The sequence below is a fragment of the Bubalus kerabau genome, chromosome 18, assembly GCF_029407905.1.
Source record: "Bubalus kerabau isolate K-KA32 ecotype Philippines breed swamp buffalo chromosome 18, PCC_UOA_SB_1v2, whole genome shotgun sequence".
Lineage (NCBI taxonomy): Eukaryota > Metazoa > Chordata > Mammalia > Artiodactyla > Bovidae > Bubalus > Bubalus kerabau.
In genome coordinates this window covers 18,669,910-18,695,398 of record NC_073641.1, presented here as the reverse complement: position 1 = coordinate 18,695,398, position 25,489 = coordinate 18,669,910, and the positions used below count along the sequence as shown (strand labels likewise).

The window sequence follows — 25,489 nt, the reverse complement described above, 5'->3', positions numbered from 1 at the left end:
ATAGTAGAGAAAACCAAGTTAATTATGAGTGATTTTATATTTTTAGGTAAGAAGTTGGGTTCATTGTAAAAGTCACTGTTAGAACAGTTCACCTGCTTAGTCCATCTCTAAGCATTTGCTAATCAAAGTCTTTCAGAGTTGTTTTCTGTCTTGAATGAAGAATACTTTTTAGACGAAAACCTAATTCAGTTTAGAGACTAGAGTATTGAAGAATGGTGCTTTTGCTGTAGGGAAATTTGCTAGAAAATGACAGTATTTGTAGGCCCCTTTTCTCTTTAGACTTCCTTTTTCTTCCAAGGGATAGCATCTTTCTTCTTGTAAACACTTGTTGTGGAATTCAGGATTGGGGGAAGGGCTTTGAGGATTATGGTTTTTCACCACTCAGCATCTTGATTTTCATTTAGATCATCTAATTTTAATTTGTTTCTCACCTTGTCTTCCCCCTGTTCTTGATGCCTTGAGTTGCAGATACTGAATCTTTGTACTTCCATAGGAGTGGGGGTGGTGATCTGGAAGTTTCTAATTGTTCCTTATACAGATTCTCAGCTAGTTTTCCTGTATTTGAGCTCTATGCCTCTGTCTTCTTTGTGGCTTTTTAATTGCAAGATTCTGAGAAACAAGTCTGTTTGCATTAGACTGTTTTTCCCCTGGCAAGCAGTTTGTTTCCAGGCTTTTTTGTTCTGCTAAGTCACTTACTAAGCACTCTTTCATCCACTTGACCATCTTCTAAGAAGTTGTTGCCTTCTTTACCAATTGTAGTTTCTTCTCTTTTATAGACCATGTAGGGTTATTTGTTTGCTTTTTATATTTATTTACTCTTATTTTAGTGGAATTTCAGAGGGAGTGAGCAAATGTTCAATGCTAAACTAAAATTGTTTTCACAGTGTCAGTATGCTTCTAGGGTAAATAACTTTTTCCCAAAGATTCAGTAAGTTGTTTGTAGCTGAATAATTGGAATAATATCTGTTTATCTTTCTACAAAACTGAGACTGAACTATACCTTGAGTATTTCTTTGTTTTCTAGAAATGTTATCATCTTACTCTTTCTGGCAATACCCTTTGATTTAGACTTTGTAAATTTGGGGGGAAGAGTGAAATATTTTGATAACATACTTCAATTCTACAAATTTTTCATCTTAAGGAGATGACTTTCTTCAAGACCTGCCACTTAGATTATTTTCCCCTTAATCTGTTTTAAGTGTTTGGCTTGAAATAACACATATCTTTCTGATTCTGCAGAGATTGAAGATACTTTTTTATTTCCACAAGATGAATGATTTTTCATGAAATCTTATGTAAAAATGACATTTTATTGCTTGAATAGCAGCTGCTATGAAGGTTAGGTTAAGAAGACAACATTTAAAAAAGATCGCTATTTGCATAAACATTTTATTCTGTTCCTATAGGGAATATAATTATATAAAACTACTTAATTCTTACAGAAAGCATAAGTCATATCCTTTAAAGTTATAAAAGCGATAGAACCAGTCAGAAATAATTTTTTTTCTTTCTACAGTGGGTATTTATTTAATTGTGGTATCTTTAGCATGACCTGCCAGGGTAGATTCTGGCATGTTATCAAAGTAGAGAAATCTCATCATCTTTTTATTATGCTGCTTAAGAAATACTTTAATTTTAGAAATTAATAGTTCTCTGAAATACTGCAGAATTTGTTTGCCTCATGATTCACTATAACTAGTCATCAACATTTGTTACAATTGTCTTATTTCTGTTTTTATTATGTGTTGTTGTTACTTTTATAATAGAGCAAATAAATGTAAGTTATAAATAGTATTAGACCATAGAGATGTCTGTCTCTGCTGATTACATCTTCATTTCAGCCACATGTTACTCTAGCTTTACTTGTATATATTAGATTTTAGTAACTTGATACTTTCTTTTGTATGGTTATACTTTGTTTTTAAAATCTTGCTTACTTGATATTAATTCCAGTAAATCTGTAAAGCATCTGAGCCATTCGTTTCCAAATTAAGTGAACATTGAAGACACATGGTATAAATCAGCAGTCCTTAATGTGTTAGTAACATTTTCACAATGCCTCTAGAGTAAATATCTAACTGTTCTTTTGATTACGTAATCCAAACAACTTAATTATTTATTAATTAATTTATTACTAATAACTTAATGTATTCATGTCCTTATAACTTTGTATCTATTGAAAATTATACACAAATACTCTTTATTTCATTCTTAAATAGCCGCAGTTACTGATTAGTGGAATGTGAATGGCTATTGGCCACTACCAGGATTCTTAAACCTTAATTTCAGGTTGGACACCTCCACTTTCATCTCCTGTTCTACCTTGACTTTTTGGTAGTACTGTGCAAAGATAGGAAGTCATCAAAAGGAATGTAATGTTAAAACTGGGAACTATATTTGAACTAGTAGTTCTTGCAGTAATCGACAGATGTCACTGTGTTTCTCTGAATAATTTTAAATACTTTGTGAGTTCACTGTGGCATCTTAGGACACAGCACACCGTTTGGGGAGCTCAAGTATAAATGATTGTCTTGAACTAATAAGTGTTCACTTGACTGTTTATTATCTTTTAAACTGTGTTGGAAAAAATGTATTGAAGCATTTCTTGGAAAAATGTAGAAGCACAAAAGTAGGAAAGTATGGGAACTCAAGGTTGATCTTATGTTACTCAAATCTGTGAAGTACAGATTTTGGTATTAAATGCACTTTTTAAAAGGTGTGAGAAGTGTACACATGTTTATAAGCAAACCTGAGACCCACTTCCAAGCTACACGATGAGTATACTTGGTCGTATTTTATTATATAGATTCTACCTATGCATTAGCTAGGGTTCTTCAGCAAAACAGAGCCAGTTCTGTGTGTATGTAGAGAGACTGAGAGAATATACACACACAGTTGCACACACATGGGAAGCGGACATGGATATTAAAGGAATTGGCTCATGTGGTTGATTGCAAGGACTAGCAATTTCTAATTTTGTAGGGCAGGCTGAAAATAAAAACTTGGGCAGGATTTCTGTGTTACATTCTTGAGACAGGGTTTCTTCTATTTATAGGAAACCTTAGTTTTTTCTTAAGGCTTTCATCTGATTGAATGACACTGTACTCACATTATCTAGGGTAATCTACTTAATGTCAGCTCATTGCAAATGTAATCATATCTGCAGAATACTTTCATGGCAGCATCTAGACTAGCATTTGACCAAACAAGTGGACCCTTAGCCTAGATAAGTTGAACAAGTCTATTTGGCACTCAATTAATTGGCTCTCAAGATTAATTAGATTCCATTTCTGATTTTGCTCATTTTTTTTCCCCAGCTCACAGCTTGCCCCACATTCTTGTATTCCAATTCTGTGGTTTGTTGGAATTGTACTTTAACCTTTTTTATGAGGTTTTTGCCTTTAACAGTACTTATAAGTAAAGAGCATTTCAAATATTTTGAGATGCCTCCTGGTCTTTTTTTCAGATGGACCAGCTTTTGGGAAATATGATTGAAATGTGGGTTGATCGCATGGACAATATTACCCAGCCTGAAAGAAGAAAACTTTCAGCTTTGGCTTTGCTTTCTCTTCTGCCATCTGATAATAGGTGAGGAAATGTTTACTTAAAATTGTTTTGTTAAAGCATCAAAGAAGTATTAGCACTGTTTTGGCTGTTGGTATTGCTGGGCAGTGCTGTTTTATGCATATGTATGCTAATTTTTTTGGTTGATAACCAACCAGGTGTTGATCTGGATCTAAAAAGGTGGGAATGGTGGGCATTACAGTTTAATTTGTTGGTGTTCATTTTACCAATTTATTTCATTTTTGTCTGAATTCCCATTTTAACAAATAACCAGATTTTATTAGATTTAATTTTAGGTCCTTGTTTTATATAAATATATTAAATAAATAATATTTCAATGTCAGTAACACTTCATAAAGTGTATTATCCTCCTAGTAATTCAGTAGTTTGTTACATAATTGTTAATTTTGGATTATCTCTAAAGAAGCTTACAAGTTATTTTTTTCTCGTTATATAGAAGAGGTCATTATATTATATTTTACAAACTTTATTAAAATTCTCATTTCCATAAAGCAAATACAAAATGCTTTGATTTAGGGCATTTAAAGAAGAGTAATTTTTTTTTTTTTTTTTGCCTTTATCCCTGTCTTTGTTTGGCATTATATTTCTTTTTGGGGTATTTTTAATTTTAGAAGTATAAAAGCAGGCCTTAAGACTTCATGTTGTATGAGAAGAATAATATATTAGATTTTTTTGTCTTAGAGAATTTTTATAGTACCTGTATCCTAGTGATAAATTAGTGAAATAAGTGCAGTTAGCTTTAGAAAATCTTTTTAAAAATTTATTATTATTTCTGGTATAGTAGTTTGAATTAAGAACACAGATTATTATTTAGTCCTCACATCATAATAATATCATATGCTATTGTATGTTATTATAGAAATAGATAATAATTTTTGAGCCCTTTTACTGTTACCTGAAAACTGGGTTTACCTCTTGGTGAGTGTCCAGCCAAAAGATCCAATCAAGTCAAAGACTGGGAGAATGAAGGATTTAGTACTTGTAACAAGTAAGGCGAGTACCAGGGATCTTTCCCAATGCAGTGTCTCCATGAAAAGCAACTTTTGGGAAGCTTTAAGCTACTGGTACATGCATAATTATGAAGGGGCATGGGTCGTCCACAGAGTCCAAGCTTTGGTTGATTGAAGTCATGAGGGTCGGTAAAGATGAACATCATCATCTCTTAGTTTCCAGTTGATCAGGAGGTTGAATGCCTGGGAAGTTTAAATTCTGCAAAACTGCTCAGGAAAGTGCTTCATACTATTCTTTACTGTTGAAACAGACCTGTGAGTTTTTACAGCTGATTTGTTATGTTTGCTACTTCTCTTGCTTGAGAGCAGTTTGTTCTTTTGTTCCCTTAAAATCATTATTATTAAATCCTTCTCAGTGTTAAGCATTGTAGCCAGGCTTAGATTACCAAATGGCATAGGCCAAAAATGGCTTCTCTTATATCAAGAAAGCCATGCCTCATTCTGTTTCTCTAGGGACCCCTACCTTATATGCTTATATTACCATTTGCCTTATATTTCGCTAAGTACTTTACATTTATGTCTCATTTAATCTTTAAACAGTCCTGAGTTAGAGACATAATTGTCTTGTTTTTATAGAGCAAAGAAATAACTTAAAAATGTTAAATAACTTGCTTAGGGTCTGGTAAATGGCATGTCAAAGGGAAGATTTTGACCTTGGGCGGTTGATGCCAGAGCTTGCTCTTCTAGCTCCCAGGTGGATGTACATGAGGGCAACGTTATTTCCTCTCTGTGAAACTGAGTGGCGTCTTACTTATTTTTGGAAGCCAAATTAAAGCTACCAAGATTTTAACTTACTGGTCTTTCCCTTCTTTTTAGTAGGAAAACAGTGACTAGAGATTTAACAGGCCTTTAAAGTGGAGATGTTAAAGAATGTGTTCTTGGGCAGTAATCAACACTTGGTAAACGTTTGCTCAGTAAATTAATGAATGGAAAAAAACTAAGGGTGATAGAGTGTGTTAGAGTGTTCTCTAACATAAAGTACTGAGATGAAGAGAAAACTTGAAATAACACAGGTTAAAAGATGAGAAAGTTACCTAATTGTATCTAAAGCATATTTGTTTTACTCTTTTTGATATTACAGTTGACTTCAATTTTTAATTTTTAAAAAACATTTTCAAAAATATTTTTGATATGTAAGTTGTGAGAATAGTTGACTTCTCTGAAGAAAATAAAAAAGGCTTCTGTTAAGGTTAAAGAAAACTTAGACTGGGGCCTATGTCAATTTTCATAAATTAAGGGGCAAGATTTTATTAAGGCTTGAATTTCTCTTAAACATTAATTTTTTTAATTTAAAAATATGATATCGGGCTTCCTGATGGCCCAGTGGTAAAGAACCCGCCTGCTAATGCAGGGGACACAGGTTCAGTCCCTGGGTCTGGAGGATCCCCTGGAGAAGGAAATGGCAACCCACTCTAGTATTCTTGCCTGGAAATCCCATGGAGAGAGGAGCCTGGCAGGCTATAGTCCATGGGGTTGCAAAGAATCGGACACTACTTAGTGGCTGAACACAGCACAGTGATCTATAATGGAAAAGAATCTGAAAAACAATATATAATCACTTTGTTATACACCAGAAACTAACACAACATTGTAAATTAGCTATACTTCAATAGAAAAAATAAATTTTAAAAATATAAAAAAGTAATTAAAAATTGTGAGGAAATATCTTTCTGAATAGGAAAATCAGATCTTATTTTTGTTTTTAAAATGAAGTATTGAAAAGTCTATTGAGTGGTTGTGAATTCACATCATTTTAAGGGTACCTAGCAAGTCTTAAAATAATGTGGTAATAGAATTCTAAAGAATAAAGATTTAACTTTATAGTCCTTGATGGATTAGTGACTAAAGAAGCATTGATAGATACAGGAAATGTGTCCATTTGAAAAACAAACAAAACAACTTAATTGCTCTAAAAATTTGCCACATTATCATCGGCCCATGACATAGCTTTGGAAAATTTAGGTTCAAGTGCTGTAGTGGAAGGGAATGTTGACAGACTGTCAGCAGTTTTATCATTTCCCGTTATAACCTTTCTTCTGTTGGGTTGGCCAAAAACTTCCTTTGAGTTTTTCTGCATGGAAAAATTTTTTGGCCAACCCAATACTTAAAAAACTACATAGTTGATGGAGTTTGAGGAAAATTTTCCCCCTTTCATGTCCCCAGTGATATTTTCTGGTTAATCTCCCATATAATAGTAATTTATTCTCCTGTGTTTCTTTTAGGCTTTGCAGTGTAACATTTCCTTTGCCTGAAATAAGCAGATCTAGAGAATAATGTGTTGATGATGATATTTTGAATCAGGATACATTGGGAAATGTTATTTTCTTCTTTATTATAACGGATTTCCACATGCAAGAAATACACTATTCTAAAGCAGGGTTTCTCAACCACAGTACTTTTGACTGTTTGGACCCAGATGATTATTTGATACTGGGGCTGTACTGTGCATTTTAGGCTATTTAGCAGCATCTGTGGCCTCTACCCACTAGATGCTGGTAGAAAAATGACTATTTGGGAAGCTATTTAAGCTATCTTTTACCATGATCCACTACCTCTGATTCAGATATCTGGCAAAGACTGTAGGCTTTAGGACCACCCTCAAATTCTAGTGCCACTGGTCACTAATGACCATAGCCGGATAACTTCCTGTGCCTAAGTTACCTTGTTTTGAAATGAGGATACTAATAGTATCTTCCTGATGAGAGTATTATAAAGATTAAATGAGTTTACGTATTAAGTTCACACAGTCTAGATAAATGAAGTTAGCTGTTTTTGTTTTATCCCTTTCCTCCTCTCTCAACCGTTCATCCATTTCCTGCAGCATAAGTTCTAAAAGATTAAGTCTTTTTGTGTACCTGTAATCTTAAATTCAGGGCATTTTCAGTATATTGAGTATTTATAAAACTGTTAATTCATTAAAAATATGTTAACCACATATGTCATATGTATATCACCTTCAGCTTAATGACCTTTTGTAGTATTCTTTCTGCATTGTTACTAACTTAAAAATATACAATTTTGTCTTTGCCTTTCAGTATATCTTTTAGGCATTTTTAGTGTATCTTCCTGGTCGCCTTCTGAATATAGTACAATCTTTGTCTTGGTAGTTGTGTGATACAACTATCTTGTGTCCTTTTTGTTTTATAACTGGAGTGATTTCAAGTTTGAATTTTTCCATTTCTTAAAGTCTATATTATTTATGCACAAAGGCAGTAATATTTTCTTCTGCTAATTTTTATATGAAAATAACATTATTTACATACAGTTCTTCTGAAGTTTTCCAAAGTTTTTGTCCAAAGACATAGATTAAATAAAAGCTTTTTTCATAGAGGAAAATGAGAGTAATCAACCTTTCCCTTGGCTCTGTTCTCTGAAATAGCAATTCATTCTCTAACTTCAGAGACATACTTTTATAATGTAGTTCTAAGAATTTCAGATGTGTATAAGTGTTCTCTGAGATCAAATGTTTTAGGAATTTAATTTTTTTTTTTTTTTTTAAGATTTAAGAAAGTCACCCATGGGGAATGTTTTTCTTAAGCTAGTTGAATAATTCAAAAAAGATTGACAAAGCAGCAGGGTTTTTAGGTATGATGGCTTGCTTTCCAGGAGAAATTGCCTTAGAATAAAGTCCTCTGGGTATCAGATTTACTAGACATGCTTGGATTGGTCATTTAGTATCTCTCCATAGTTCCCTTTTATCTCAAGAATAGTATAAATAAAATACCAGTATTTGGAAATTTATTATTCTGTACAAATTTTATAATATAATTTTCTAAACTAATTTACAGCTTTTAAAACAAGATAGTAGTTCCAAAGAGTAATACTTTGGTATAGTTTCAGTTCAGTTCAGTTGCTCAGTTGCGTCCAACTCTTTGTGACCCCACGAACCGCAGCACATCAGGCCTCCCTGTCCATCACCAACTCCCAAAGTTTAACCAAACTCATATCCATTGAGTCAGTGATGCCATCTAACCGTCTCATCCTCTGTCGTTCCCTTCTCCTCCTGCCTTCAGTCTTTCCCAACATCAGGGTCTTTTCAAATGAGTCAGCTCTTCACATGAGGTGGCCAAAATATTGGAATTTCAGCTTTAGCATCATTCCTTCCAAAGAAATCCCAGGGCTGATCTCCTTCAGAATGGACTGGTTGGATCTCCTTGCAGTCCAAGGGACTCTCAAGAGTCTTCTCCAACACCACAGCTCGAAAGTATCAATTCTTCGGTGCTCAGTTTTCTTTATAGTCCAACTCTCGCATCCATACATAACTACTGGAAAAACCATAGCCTTGACTAGACGGACCTTTGTTGACAAAGTCGTGTTTAAATATAGTTAAATAAAAGGCAGTTTAAAATTTTTGAAATTGTGGATGTGTTGTTTTACCAGAATTGTGTTTGGTTTAAACTGACCATTCCTAAGTGAGTATTTAATGTGACAAAATTTTATTTTCTTCCTTTAAAATAGGATGCATTTTAACTTCTAGGTCATGCATTCTTATTTAGCATTTTATAGTATTTTCTTTTATCAGTAAATTCTTAACCTAATAGTTTAGTGGGTTTTCTACAGTAAAAATTAGTTCTCTTTTTTTTTATATCTTTCACAAGAAAAATGTCTTAGAAGCACCTTGTATGTGTGTGTGTGTGTGGTAACAGCTTATTAGGATATAATTCAGTTCACCATTTAAAGTGTACAATTCAGTAGTTTTTAGTATATACATGGAGGTGTGCATCCATCACTACAGTCAGGTTTAGAGCATTTTGTCGTTTCCAAAGGAACCATGTACTGTTTTTCTTTAAGATTTTTCTCTTTATTTTTTAAATAATGAAAGTATGATAACACCTTTACAGGAGACTTGGAAAATACAGAACAAAGTTACAGACAGTTCCATTATATAATTATTTTTTTGAATAATTAAAATTTTTAGTTGGAGTTTCAATATCAGACTCTCAAAAATTAATAGAATGAATATTCAGAGAAGTGCAGGGATATAGTAGACCTGGAAATCACCATGAACCAATTCAACATAATTAAATTTATACAATTTCACACAGTAGTAGGATACAAATTATAGTCAAGTTTCCATAGACTATAAACTAGGAGACACTGGAATATATCCAGTGAGTTAAAGCAAGTTGCAAAAGTTTCAGGTACTCTTCAGCAGTCCTTATCACTCATTCCTTTCCCCAGCCAACCACTAATCTACTTTAGCTATGGAGGTTTGCCTATTCTGGACACTTCCTGCAAATGGAATCAGACAATATGTGGTCTTTTGTGACTGACTTCTTTAAACTAGCATATTTTCAAAGTTTACACATTGTGACAGGTATCAGTGTTTTCTTTTTGTTGCTAAATCATAGTCTTCTGTATGAATATACCGCATTTTGTTTCTCCAGTCATCAAATGATGGACATGTGAGCTGTTTCTACCTTTTGGCTATTGTGAATAATGCTGCTATTATTTGCATACAAGTTTTTGTGTAGATACGTATCATTTCTCTTGGGTATTCCTGGGTTGTACAGCAATTCTGTTTAACTTTTTAAGAAACTATCAGGCTGTTTTCAAGTTAGTTATATCATTTTATATTCCCATCAGCATTGTATAAGGATTCTAGTTTCTGCATACCCTTAGCAGCACATATTATTCTTTATTTTTGATTATAGCCATACTGGTTGGTATGAAGTGGTATCTAATTGTGGTAGGAATCTTTTTGAAATAGTTCTGCTATACCATTACTCACCTTTGGGAAGCCTGCTTGACACAATATCTTTTGACAATTGATTGATTACTATGTGCTAATTTGGGGGTTCCTGAAAATCATCATTAAACATATACCTTAGTGTTTTGAGAATCTTACTCCTCAGTTTCTGTTACCTTTTAATTGTGATTCTGGGCAAGCTATTTGAATTCTTTACATTTGTTTCTTCATTTTTAAAATGAGGTTAATAGTATCTCTTTTGTAGACATCCTTTGGTAAAGGTTAAGTGAGATAATTAAAAACTCACTGGTTATTATTAGGTTTTTTGTATAATGTTACTTGCTTCTATATGTTAGACATAAAGAACTCAATAGATATTACTTGCTGTTATTATTGCTACAGTAGCTGCTATAGTTATTACTAGGTTACATTTCATTCTGTATGAGAAAAAAAACAACATACGTTTTATGTTTAGAAAAACTGATATATTCTACCAAAGGCAGCTTGTTCTTCAATTAGTATCATTTTTTCATTATCAGATTGGTGCTGCTGCATAGTATTGCCATTTTCATAGAGGCACTGAAATATTCTGTCCATGTACTGACAAAATTACTCTCCTGGGATTTAGCTGTTATGAAAGTAGTAAGTAATCTATTGTTCTGTGGGAGTTGAATTTCTGGTATGTTGCCGGTCTTTCTGTTATTCCAGCTGAATTTAAAGTCAGTCAGTGCATAGACACTGACTGAGTTGTTTTTCTCCAATGGTGGTTTTGTTTGACGTTTTCATCTAATAAGAGTATTATTTATAAGGAATGTTGCACATTGATAATTTAGAGAAATCAAAGGAAATTTGGTAATACTACACTACAAAAAGCCGGCTTTGTAAATTCAGGATCCTAAACACTTAAGGTCCAAGAAATGCAGCCTTTTCCTCTGCTCCATTTCCATGGGCAGAGAGGAACAGAATGCTGACAGGTTTGCTGTGCCCAGACAGAAAAGGAAATCTTGTGTGGTTGATATTCACATAGATTAGGACCAACAGATTTCGGTCCTTGTTTTGAACAGAATGCCTACTTTTAAAACTCTTCGTTTGCTTTTACTTTATACTTATCAGAGCGATTTTAATGGCAATGTAGTTCTTTTGCAGTTGTTTTTGATTGTCTAAAGAACTACAGGGGAAGAAATGGAGAACAGGAAATTACAGTAATCGCTAGTGTCTTTGGGAATTTTACTCCTTAATAGACATATTTCTTTTTACCTTTATGATTGTTGTAATCAGCCTAGTTTGTTTTAATTTGAAATAACCTGTCTAAATTTCCCTGTGATTAAAATATAGTGCAGTGCTGCAGGGTCTTAAGAGAATCACAGAAATATGTTACTTACTGCTTATGGCATTTTCCCCCTGTGTTAGTATATTTGTTTGGTTAGGTCTTGGGAGTGGTCAAATAGTGAGATTTATGCAGATAATTGCAGTGATTATATGTGTTTGGGAAACAGCAGAGGCATTCATGTTATTGTAATCACAGTTATATCAGCTTTTAAAAAAATATGCAGTTGGTGAATTTGGCTTGAATTATGTTATTGAATTAAAATATATATTGAAAATCTGTATATAAAAAACTGTATTAACTAAGTATTATGTGAATACAGAGGACTTTTAGGCATAGACATTACCACTGAGAAATTGATAGTTCTAATTCGGAGGTGGTTTAGTTGCTATGTCGTGTCAGGCTCTTGTGACCCCACGGACTGTAGCCTGCCAGGCTCCTCTGTTCATGGGATTCTCCAGGCGGGAATACTGGAATGGGTTGCCATTTCCTTCTGCAGGGGATCTTCCCGACCCAGGAATCAAACCTGGGTCTCCTGCCTTTCATGCAGATTCTTTACCAACTGAGCTCTGAGGGAAGATGACAGTTCTAGTTAGGGGAGTATGTAAAAGAGTGGTAAACTTGAAGGGCTGGTAGCTGGTACCAGGATATTTGACAAGCACAGGGTGAGTGTTAACATCACATGCCAGCAGAGTTTGAAAGGTAAGTTTTGTGTACTTTGTGGCAGTAGAAGCTTCGTACTTGACATCTGACCTGTGTATGAAGAGGCTAGATCTTGATGTGGATATCCTGGCAAGAGTTTGAGGTATTAGGGGCATGCTTATCTATAGAGCAAAGATCCAGTAACAGAGGAAAATATTAGGTAACATCAGATTGGTTCAGATCATTTCAGTCTGAGGAACAACCCCTCTGTGATGCAGCTTTTCATGTTTTTATTTTTTTATTAGATTGTGCAGTGTATCTTTCAGTAACAGAAGCCGGGAGGTGTAGACAAGATGGTTTAGGAAGATGAACAGTTGGTGCCATTAATGCATGTTCACTGAGTAGTTTTGTGGAAAAAAGAGGTAGATTATCAATATCTGGGTTTGGTGATTTAAAAAAAGTTATTGTCATTTATAAAACTTTTCAAAGCTGAATGTCAACTTGTTCTTCTGACCAGTCCTTTGAAAACCCAGTGTCTTTCCCCACCCAGAAGTTTGGCACATTTGGAGGTATTTTGAAGTGTTTCTGTCCTTCCACCTTAGAATTTGAATGGAAATAGTCCATTTTGGTTTTCATTTCCAATACAAATTCATTGTACCCTTGAAACGTATAGCAGAACTAAGGTGCCCCTACCTTCCTATCAGATATCAAACCTGTGATACTGATACAGCATTCAGCAGTATTTTTGAAGTTTCTTTCATGTGTTAGGGCAACATGCTGTGCATTCAGTTTACACATTATTGTTCAGTTCAACCTGGCATCTTAGAAAAACAACTACTTACATCTTCTGTCTCCTGTCCTAACTGCTTAGGGAAGTTCCTGAGTGCTTATGACTTTTAAATGACATTTAAAAAAAAAGAAAACTGATTGACTGAATGGTTTTTCAGTTTTTGGTGGGGCACACCATGTGGCATGCAGGATCTTAGTTCCCTTACCAGGGATCGAACCCACACCTCCTGCAGTGGAAGCGCAGAGTCTTAACTACTGGACCACCAGGGAAGTGGGTGGTTGTTGTTCAGTGACTAAGTCACGTCTGACTCTTAGTGACCTTCACAATTAACATCATGAATGAGAAGCAGGTAGACACCATGTACTGCTAGATGTGATATTTCAAGAATATATCACTTATGTAATATTCCAACCAGGGAAGATTAATCTGGATCTAACCATGAGGAAATATCAGACAAACCCAAATGAGGAACATTTTGGGAGAGAGTTGGTCTTCCCTGGTGTCTCAGACTGGAAAGAAATCTGCCTGCAATGCAAAAGAAGCAGGAGACCTGGGTTCGATCCCTGAGTTGGGAAGATCCCCTGGAGAAAGGAATGGCAACCCATCCAGTATTCATGCCTGGAGAATCCTCATGGACAAAGGAGCCTGGTGGGCTACAGTCCATGGGGTTGCAAAGAATTGGACACGACTGAGCGACTAACACTTTTCATGTTTACATGTCATGAGAGTCTTCATGAGGAAATGAAGACCCAAAGAAACCATTAAACCTGTGTATTTTTACACCAAGTTTGGTGCAGAGTCATGGGAAGATATGTAGGGTAAAGGGTATGAGATAAGTATGTATAATAAACCAGGGGGAAATTTGCAAGTCCTATTTGTTTGGGTTCTTCTGAGTCCTCTTATCTTTGAAGATAAAGGGTGCTCCCTTCCTCCCAGTATAGGAAGGGGCATTTCTCACTGGAGGGTTTAATGACTTGTTTCAGGGGACAAGGGCAAGGAATATGGGGCTGTGGCTGGGGGTGATAGAGATCAGAAAGAGAACTTTCTGCTTATACTGTATGCTCAGTCTCCTTCAGCTTAAAGCAGTCACTATGCCAGGGTGCCTTGTGGAAGCATGTCCTAAACCCCATCATAATTCTTTTAAGTTACGTGACATAATTGAAGAAAATCCTCTATGTTATTCAAAATATGAAAAAAATGAACTTGAAAAACTTAGCTCTTGTTTCATCTTTACGTCTAATTCATGTATTTCCCTGTCATTTAGTTTTTTGGTTGCTGTTTTCTAATTTCTTTAACTATAAAATAGTAATAACAATAGAGGCCGCAAAAGATAGTCGTGAGATTTGTAAATCATTTTGATAAAGATTGTCTCTAGAGTGCACTTCTGATTTTTTATTGTAAAAAAAATACTGGATTATACAAAATATTAATATGGAAATAATTCATATTATTATCTGAAGTAATTGTCTTGATATGAAAAAGCTGCTTTAGTATCAAAGGGAGTTATAGTATACAATTATACATATTACTGCTGATATTTTAATCACACTGTCAGGGTATTAGTAATATTAGTAAGTCAGAATTAAATTAGAAAGCCTAAGCAGTCAGATTTTTGGAAAATTAATGACTGAACAATACATAATATATACGGTATATAGTCAGTGCTTTAAATCCTTACTTTAAAGAATTACATTATACACAGATGTGTTTTATAAATAATTCAGACTAATTTAGATGTATGTATAATGAAAAGTCATTAAAGGGTCTCCTTCATCAAAGATTACCTTTGTCAGTGATTTGGTATACAGATTACCATTTTCCAGCTCAAGGCATATTCCTTAATATATTAAGGTACTTATTGGTAGTATTCAGTACTTTCTGTGTGCCAGTTTTTTTTTAATCAAGAAAGGAGAGCACAGAGGAACAGCCCTTATGTTCATCATTCTAAATTACTTGTTTTGCTACCTATTTTTTTTTTTAAGGAATAAAACAAAATTAAAGTCTCTACTGTATCCTCAGAATAATAGAAATATAAATATTCTGTGCATTTAAAAAATTCACAGAAGTTACATTACTCTATTTATATCTTATTTCAACTTGTTTTTTCCATTTGATAGCTATTTGTAGTTGATGTATACAGTTTGTTCATTCTGAATATTTAAATAATACATATTTTTTAAAATGCTTATTTTAAAGATGAAATATTTAGTTTTGTGCATTGGGAAAACTCAGATTAACTGCCTTCTGAAAAAATAAGTTCCTGAGATTTCCTTTTAGCAAACTTTTGAAACACAGATAACATGACTTCCTGTCTCTCAGTTTCCTGTATCCATGACAACCTGTGTTTTACACACTGAGTGTGGAGGAACTAATGTGAAGAGTGGTGTTTCCTGAGCAAATTGTGACTTTAAAAAAAAGGTGGAGGGGTGGAGGTCACCAGTGCCACAAAAGAAATGCAGCCTAGAAATGTCGCTCTTCAGGTTTAGGAAGAAAACCGTTGCTTCAATCAGCCGAGTGTTAATAATATGAATTTCCTATTCTTGGTAAGATTATTTATTTAAATATGAACTTTTAGCTGAAACAAGAAATAATTCGATTTGTAAAAATCCATAGTTTAAAGAGAGTTTAATTGTTCTGTACTGAATTTGTGTTTTCGAAAATTATGTTGTTAAATTGATAGTAGACTTAAAGTTGATGAAGGGCGTATTTATAGCCAAGATCTTTATCTCCGCATCATCATTTGTCAATTTTGTTATAGTCAGTTGTAATATTTTAGGTTAACTTAGCAAACATTTCATTTTGCAGTTCATTAAATTTGATTATCATTTTGTTAAACAGTTAATGGCCTAGAGGCACTAATAATTCTAGAACATATTTCAGACTTATTATTTTATGCTATCACTGTAGTATGATTTATGATATTTAGTATTATGGCTAATCCTAATAAAATAGGGTATAGAATTTCTAGTACGATAAAGCTTTCAGTTAAAGAGCTTTTTGATGATTTAAAGTTTTACCTTTTCTTTTTGTAGCCAATTTTGATATGAACAGAGAAACCAAGAACAGGGCTATGTGTGGAGCACGTTTCTCTCTGCCTTGCCCACGACCGTTTCTGCTTGTTGCCTGTTATCTTGTGTTGTTTTTCCATAAAGAGAGTCTTGGATGTTCGTCTGTTTGCCAGCTCTGCACTGGGAGACAAATTAACTGCCGTAACTTAGGCCTTTCAAGTATTCCTAAGAATTTCCCTGAAAGTACAGTTTTTCTGTATCTGACTGGAAATAATATATCTCATATAAATGAAAGTGAATTAACTGGACTTCATTCTCTTGTAGCGTTGCATTTAGATAATTCTAGCATTGTGTATGTATATCCAAAAGCTTTTGTTCATTTGAGGCATCTGTATTTTCTGTATCTGAATAATAATTTTATAAAACGCTTGGATCCTGGAATATTTGAGGGACTTTCCAATCTTCGTAATTTATATTTACAGTCTAATCAACTATCTTTTGTTCCAAGAGGAGTGTTTCATGATCTAGTTTCAGTTCAGTACTTAAATCTGCAAAGAAATCTCCTCACTGTCCTCGGGAGTGGTACCTTTTTTGGTATGATTGCTCTTCGGGTACTTGATTTGTCAAACAATAAAATTTTGAGAATATCAGACTCAGGCTTTCAGCACCTTGGAAACCTGGATTGTTTGTATCTAGAAGGTAATAATTTAACAAAAGTACCATCAAATACTTTTGAAGTACTTAAGAGTCTTAAAAGACTTTCTTTGTCTCATAACCATATTGAAACAATACAGCCCTTTGCATTTAAAGGGCTTATCAATTTGGAGTATCTCTTCCTGAAAAATTCAAGAATTAAAAATGTTACTAGGGATGGATTTAGTGGAATTAGTAACCTTAAACATTTGATCTTAAGTCATAATGATTTAGAAAATTTAAATTCTGACACATTTAGTTTGTTAAAGAATTTAATTTACCTTAGGTTAGATAGAAACAGAATAATCAGCATTGATAATAATACATTTGAAAACATGGGAGCATCTTTGAAGATTCTTAACCTGTCATTTAATAATCTTACAGACTTACATCCAAGGGTCTTTAAGCCATTGTCTTCATTGATTCATCTTCAGGCAGATTCTAATCCTTGGGACTGTAGCTGCAGACTATTGGGTCTTCGCGACTGGTTGGCATCTTCAGCCATTACTCTAAACATCTTTTGTCAGAATCCCCCATCCATGCGTGGCAGAGCGTTGCATTACGTTAAATGGACTGACTTTACAAATTGTGTTACATCTTCTGCAAATGTATCCAGAACTTGGGCTATAACATCTCTTCATATTTACCACAAGACCACTACGTTAATGATGGCCTGGCATAAAATAACCACAAATGGGAAACATTTGGAAAACACTGAGAGCGTTACTTTCGGGGAACCAATTCGTACTTCACCTGCCGGTAGATTGTTTCAAGAGAATACCTTTGGTAATCCATTACAGACCACTGCGATGGTACCTGTGCGAATACAGCATTCTTCTCCTGTTAACTTGAACTTGGAAAAAAACAGTGCTCTACCGATTGATGCTGCTTCAGTATCAGGGAAAACATCTCCGATCTGTACACAAGAAGTTGAAAAGCTGAATGAGGCTTTTGACATTTTGCTAGCCTTTTTTATTTTAGCCTGTGTTTTAATTGTTTTTTTGATCTACAAAGTTGTTCAATTTAAACAAAAACTAAAGGCATCAGAAAACCCAGGGGAAAATAGACTTGAATACTACAGCTTTTACCAGTCAGCAAGGTATAATGTAACAGCTTCAGTTTGTAACACTTCCCCAAATTCTGTAGAAAGCCCTGGTTTGGAGCAGATTCAACTTCATAAACAAATTGTTCCTGAAAGTGAGGCACAGGTCATTCTCTTTGAACATTCTGCCTTATAATTCAATTAAATAATGGGCTGTAAGAAAACCTCAGTGTCATGGACATGAATAAAACGGAAACATCCTTATAGAATTATAGACTTTATTTGGGTATATAATGATTTCTGTGAGCTTAGTATTAATAAATACAGGTTTTTAATAATTTGTGAATACTGTATTCATTGCATAAATATTATCTTTGATAGGCACTATATCAAGTAATAATAATAGCTGACATTTCTGTGTACCAAGCACTATGTTAAATATTTAACACTGAATCCTTAAAAAGCCTATAAGGTAATAATATCTTCGTTTTACAGATAGGGAAACCTAGGCAGAGTGAGTTTAGAAACTGTCCCAAATTCCAGAGCGCATGCTTTTAATTTTCTGCTGTCCTGCTGCCTGGGTGCTAGGGTTATAATTGTGAACAACATGGACATGGGTTCCTATTTTTGGTAGAGCTTGAAATGTTGAGAAGGGCACATAGGGTTATTGTATAGTATGGTAAGTACTGCACTTGGAGGTACTGTTTTGTATAACATATATGGAGAGGAGAGAAGGCTTTATAGGAAGAGGGACATTGAAACTGGCTTGCAAAGAATAAGTAGACATTAGCCTAGCCTAGTGAAGAGAGCTGAGTAGTAGGTAGAGAGAACATTGTATCAGAAGGGTTGAAGAAATAGAATACTGCTTTCAGGAACTAAAATTCACTCCATCTGGAGTTGTAAATGGTATTGAGATCTGCAGCTAGAGAGAAAAATCAGATGATGAAGGATGTTGTAATTTCATGTTTTTCCCTGGGGCAGCAGGGGGCCATGGAAGCATCTTAAGCAGTGGTAAAAGTAGCAAATGCTATTGTTTGGTGACACATTCAGTGCTTCTTTTAAACATTTAGCATTTGGCAAATATAAACTGAAAGTGCACTGTTTCTGGAAGTAACAAGACTAGAACCAGGATTGATCTGAATCATTAATCCGGGGGAGAGATGCTGGAGGCCTGGACCAGGGTATTGGCAGAGAGGATGGATGGATTCTAGAGCTACTTTGCAAGATGCCTTGATGATTGGCTGAGGAATGGCAGACGAGGGAAAAATCCTATGTTAGGTTTTTGGGAAACATTTGCCTTAAGGTTACAAGCAACATTTTAGAAAACTTCTGTTCATTTATAAAACACATACAGAACGAAATAGACCTGTTTGAGTCACCACTTAGGTCAAGAAATAGAACATTCAAACAGAACATATACGTGGACTATTCTTAAACTTGAGGATTATAGAAATAGACAAGTGTTTAAGCTTTAAGGTGGAGGGGGACCCATATGTAATTTGGACATTTTTACTCGATTATCTTACCCACACCACAACAAAAACAGCAAAATTTGTCATGTTTGTTCTTAAGGGTTGTGAAAATGGCGGGGAGGGGGCGGAAGAGGGGGAAGCCTGAAAACCTTTTCCAAGGCTCTGACAATCAGCTTCGATGTTAGGTCTTCCTACCCACCCAGTTGACTGCGCATGTACTTTCCCCGCCCTGTCCTGTTGCACTTCTTGTTCTTCCCACTTCTCTGCTTGTCTTCTGTTACTAGGCCAGACTGAAAGACATATGCCTGGACTTGTAATGTGTTGTGCTGCTCTGGACTAAGAGTAAAGAGAATGGGGTAGGTGAAACCAAAGAGAAGGTTGTTCTCTTTACCAGTTAGACTTTGTTTATATGCATCACCCACTGAATAATAATTTTTTTTTTCTCCTTAGAAGGCCTGTTTCATTTCTCATTAAAACTTGTACTTTTGTTTTCTGTTACTGGACTTACTGATGAAGCCTTAGGTGGGTGAGGAGGGATATGAATCAGTAGTATCATTATTGTCTAGATTGTTAAAGATTTCATAGTTAGGGAGCACTATTAACGAGATAATGGGTCCGCTTTTTTCAGTATTACACCATCTCAAGTATAGTTTTTAAAAACACTTATAATGGTGAGGTCATGCGTTCAACCCCATAATTATCAAATCTATTCCATTCTTTTATATTACTTAAAAAAAATAAACAACAAGAAAAACACGAGAACCAGTTTGTCAAGTGATTCCTATAAACACTGAAAACTAGTATTGGTTAGGTTTTTTAACCCTAATGTCTTTTCCAAATGGTTCTACACCAGTCATTGATCATCTCCTTTTTATGGAACTTTAGTATATCTTCATTGAACAGTATTTCTTAAAGCATAGTCTTCCTGTTGAAAATCATGTAAAATGGCAGTTTCTTCCCATCCCACTACACACAGATCATTGTAGTTATTTCTTATTGTCTTAAAGAGAATGGCTTGCTTTTTCCCCCCACCTCTCTGTACTCATTAAAAAAAAGTTAATTGGAAGAATGGTTTATAATATGAGCTTCCCAGGTGGCACTAGTGGTAAAAAAAAAAAATCTGCCTACCAATGCAGGAGAAGCAAGAGACGTGGGTTTTTTCACTGGGTTGGGAAGATCCCTTGGAGTAGGGAATACTCTTGCCTGGAAAATTCCATGGACAGAGGAGCCTGGAGGGCTCCAGTCCACGGGGTCACACAGAGTCAGACATGACTGAGCATACACACATACAACAGGAGAATGGTTTATAATATGAAAGACTTTGTAAGGATAATTGTTGGGTATAAATTTTTATTTTTAAATAACTTAGTGAATTTCCACATGAATTTTTTTATCCTGTTTACTTGCTAACATTTGTCAATGGTCACTTTTCATGTGACCATGAAGAGAATTAACTGTGTAGAAAGATGTATGTTTCCATTTAAGTGACAGAAATATTTTCAGCCTAGGTCCTGGAAGATAGAGGAGAGGGGACCTGATTTTAGTGTAAATGGTGTGATAGGAATTCTGGAATAAGACCGACATATCAGGGCTTTTTCCTTTTTTTTTTTTTTCCCCAATATACTGTTCTTTACTTAGACTTGTTAATGTAAGCAGAAAAGTATACTTTAGAGAATATTTTATTTGGTTGTGGCTTTTAGTGCTTAAAAATGTATTTATTCTCTTAAATTATCCTAAGTTCATCCACCCTCTAACTTAGGATTTGATGTGAGTTCAAATATTATTAGGTACAGTGTACAAGTTGTGATCTAGTTAGAGCAGAGAAAATTTTAAAGTGACTAAAGTTCTGGTTTCTTTTTGGGGCTTGCTACTATGAAAAACTTAAATCATCAACTTTAGGTTATAAAACTGTTCAGAACAGGTAATTTAAAATTTTGTGTTCTTGTAAATGTTGTGTTCCTGAATACCTGTGTTTCTCCAGGGCCCAAGGGGATGAAGATGTGATGTTAAGTATGTAAATTCATCACATCAAGAAGTTATTTAAGACACATGGTCTATGATGATGAATCAGTACTCACTAGAAAATTACTAATAAAAGTTGGACAAGTGAAAAGAAGCTAGAGTCCTGTTCACATTTAATCTATTACTTATTGTTCGGGTAACCAGATGAATATTAGAATTTTTTTGATTTGTGCCTTTGGGATTAAGAATTTTGTGTTATCTTTCTAGGGGCATTTTGTTTTCTGAACACCTGTTGTTGAGTGTGTAATGATACAAAAGCACAGAAATAGTTTTTAGCCACTGTGATTTTTTAAAGTTGGGTGAAAAACACAAGGAAGAAGGATTTTTTTTTTCTTTAGTATTGTGCATAGTTTTTAAAAGTAAGGAAAAAAATCACTTTCCATGAAGTTTCTGCAATTCACGTATTCTGCAGGTATTTTTATATACCCGGAAAGTAACCTCAAAATGTCATACCTCTAGGAAATACTAAGATTAAGAGCTGTAGTTTCGCTCCTGTATATTTGACTAAAAAAGAAAGTTTACTAAAAGTGGAATTGTTTTCAATGATCAGGTGATCTTTACCTACTGAGTAAAATTTTTCATGCTCTCACCTATTTATTTAGTGTTTGTGTATGTATACATATATATATTATGTATATACACACATATATACAAAACAAGTAGATGTTTAAAAAGGCCTGCTTTCTTTCTGTAGTGTAGGTTAACTCTGGTCTGTGCAAATAATGTGTCAACCAAATATATACAATAAGAAAAAAGTGATAAGTAAAAAGGAAGATTACTAATACTTCTTGCCCTTCAGTTTTAATTTTATTGTCTTTTTTCATCCTTGAGGTTAAACATTCCTTGCATTATCTAAGATGAATGTTTCAGACATAGGTTTCAATACAGTGACTTTCTGTTCTGTTTTCTGCCTCATATCTGGAGTAGAAGAATCAGTTGTAATATGTTACCTACAGTTTAGTTACCCATACTTGTAATTTAAAAAAGAAATAAGTAAAAATAATATTGTTTGTAAAACAAGGGAGGGCAGTTTTTGAGCTTTGGGGATCATAAATTCCCATGATTATTTATTCTGTATTCCCATGATGCATAATGTTACCCTAAGGGACTCCAGGAGGTCTTCGTGGCCCAGGGATCAGACTCACAGACAGGCCTGGTTTAATCCCTGGGTTGAATAGATGCCCTGGAGAAGGGAGTGGCTACTGATTCCAGTATTCTTGCCCAGAGAATTCCATGGACAGAGAAGCCTGGTGGGCTACAGTCCGTGCGGTTGCAGAGTCGGATATGACTGAGTGACTAACATTTTCACTTTTCACTTTCCACTTGGGAAGCCCAAGTTAATTGATCGGTTCAGTTCAGTTCAGTCGCTCAGTCATGTCCGACTCTTTGCGACCCCATGAATCGCAGCATGCCAGGCCTCCCTGTCCATCACCAACTCCTGGAGTTCACCCAGACTCATGTCCATCGAGTCAGTGATGCCATCCAGCCATCTCATCCTCTGTCATCCCCTTCTCCTCCTGCCCCCAATCCCTCCCAGCATCAGAGTCTTTTCCAATGAGTCAACTCTTCGCATGAGGTGGCCAAAGTACTGGAGTTTCAGCTTTAGCATCATTCCTTCCAAAGAAATCCCAGGGCTGATCTCCTTCAGAATGGACTGGTTGGATCTCCTTGCAGTCTAAGGGACTCTTAAGAGTCTTCTCCAACACCACAGTTCAAAAGCATCAATTTCGGCCCTCAGCTTTCTTCACAGTCCAACTCTCACATCCATACATGACCACAGGAAAAACCATAGCCTTGACTAGACGGACCTTTGTTGGCAAAGTAGTGTCTCTGCTTTTGAATATGCTATCTAGGTTGGTCATAACTTTCCTTCCAAGGAGTAAGCGTCTTTTAATTTCATGGCTGCAATCACCATCTGCAGTGATTTTGGAGCCCAGAAAAATAAAGTCTGACACTGTTTCCACTGTTTCCCCATTTATTTCCCATGAAGTGATGGGACCGGATGCCATGATCTTCATTTTCTGAATGTTGAGCTTTAAGCCAACTTTTTCACTCTTCACTTTCACTTTCATCAAGAGGCTTTTTAGTTCCTCTTCACTTTCTGCCATAAGGGTGGTGTCATCTGCATATCTGAGGTTATTGATATTTCTCCCGGCACTCTTGATTCCAGCCTGTGTTTCCTCCAGTCCAGCATTTCTCATAACGTACTCTGTGTATAAGTTGAGTAAGCAGGGTGACAATATACAGCCTTGACGTACTCCTTTTCGTATTTGGAACCAGTCTGTTGTTCCATGTCCAGTTCTAACTGTTGCTTCCTGAACTGCATACAAATTTCTCAAGAGGCAGATCAGGTGGTCTGGTATTCCCATCTCTTTCAGAATTTTCCACAGTTTATTGTGATCCACACAGTCAAAGGCTTTGGCATAGTCAATAAAGCAGAAATAGATGTTTTTCTGGAACTCTCTTGCTTTTTCCGTGATCCACCAGATGTTGGCAATTTGATCTCTAGTTCCTCTGCCTTTTCTAAAACCAGCTTGAACATCTGGAAGTTCACGGTGCACGTATTGCTGAAGCCTGGCTTGGAGAATTTTGAGCATTACTTTACTAGCGTGTGAGATGAGTGCAGTTGTGTGATAGTTTGAGCATTCTTTGGCATTGCCTTTCTTTGGGATTGGAATGAACACTGACCTTTTCCAGTCCTGTGGGCACTGCTGAGTTTTCCAAATTTGCTGGCATATTGAGTGTAGCACTTTCACAGCATCATCTTTCAGGATTTGAAATAGCTCAACTGGAATTCCATCACCTCCAGTAGCTTTGTTTATAGTGATGCTTTCTAAGGCCCACTTGACTTCACATTCCAGGATGTCTTGACTCTAGGTCAGTGATCACACCATCATGATTATCTGGGTCGTGAAGATCTTTTTTGTACAGTTCTTCTGTGTATTCTTGCCACCTCTTTTTAATATCTTCTGCTTCTGTTAGGTCCATACCATTTCTGTCCTTTATCAAGCCCATCTTTGCATGAAATGTTCCCTTGGTATCTCTAATTTTCTTGAAGAGATCTCTAGTCTTTCCCATTCTGTTGTTTTCCTCTATTTCTTTGCATTGATTGCTGAAGAAGGCTTTCTTAGCTATTCTTTGGAACTCTGCATTCAGATGCTTATGTCTTTCCTTTTCTCCTTTGCTTTTTGCTTCTCTTCTTTTCACAGCTATTTGTAAGGCCTCCCCAGACAGCCATTTTGCTTTTTTGCATTTCTTTTCCATGGGGATGGTCTTAATCCCTGTCTCCTGTACAGTGTCACGAACCTCATTCCATAGTTCATCAGGCACTCTATCTATCAGATCTAGGCCCTTAAATCTATTTCTCACTTCCACTGTATAATCATAAGGGATTTGATTTAGGTCATACCTGAATGGTCTAGTGGTTTTCCCTACTTTCTTCAATTTCAGTCTGAATTTGGCAATAAGGAGTTCATGATCTGAGCCACAGTCAGCTCCTGGTCTTGTTTTTGCTGACTGTATAGAGCTTCTCTGTCTTTGGCTACAAAGAATATAATCAGTCTGGTTTTGGTGTTCACCATCTGGTGATGTCCATGTATAGAGTCTCCTCTTGTGTTGTTGGAAGAGGGTGTTTGTTATGACCAGGGCATTTTCTTGGCAAAACTCTATTAGTCTTTGCCCTGCTTCATTCCGTATTCCAAGGCCAAATTTGCCTGTTACTCCAGGTGTTTCTTGACTTCCTACTTTTGCATTCCAGTCCCCTGTAATGAAAAGGACATCTTTTTTGGGTGTTAGTTCTAAAAGGTCTTATAGGTCTTCATAGAACCGTTCAACTTCAGCTTCTTCAGTGTTACTTGTTGGGGCATAGACTTGGATTACTATGATATTGAATGGTTTGCCTTGGAAACGAACAGAGGTCATTGTGTCGTTTTTGAGATTGCATCCAAGTACTGCATTTCGGACTCTTTTGTTGACCATGATGGCTACTCCATTTCTTCTGAGGGATTCCTGCCCATAGTAGTAGATATAATGGTCATCTGAGTTAAATTCACCCATTCCAGTCCATTTGCGTTCGCTGATTCCTAGAATGTCAACATTTACTCTTGCCATCTCTTGTTTGACCACTTCCAATTTGCTTTGATTCATGGACCTGACATTCCAGGTTCCTATGCAATATTGCTGTTCCCAGCATCGACCTTGGTTCTATCA

General features: G+C 35.5%; 1 protein-coding gene across 6 annotated transcripts in view; it reads left to right on the top strand.

Annotated features, from left to right (window-relative positions):
* Positions 1-25,489, top strand: part of IPO11 (importin 11) — a 201,395-nt gene that overhangs the window by 134,280 nt on the left and 41,626 nt on the right. For 3 of the 6 annotated variants that reach the window (XM_055555038.1, XM_055555039.1, XM_055555040.1), the window contains exon 27: positions 3,467-3,588. In XM_055555038.1, the coding sequence (XP_055411013.1) occupies positions 3,467-3,588 (122 nt within the window). Of the gene's footprint in view, positions 1-3,466; positions 3,589-16,075; positions 16,155-17,128; positions 17,290-21,239; positions 21,628-25,489 lie in introns of those variants that run through there. The other 3 variants (XM_055555041.1, XM_055555042.1, XM_055555043.1) reach the window with 3 other exon arrangements.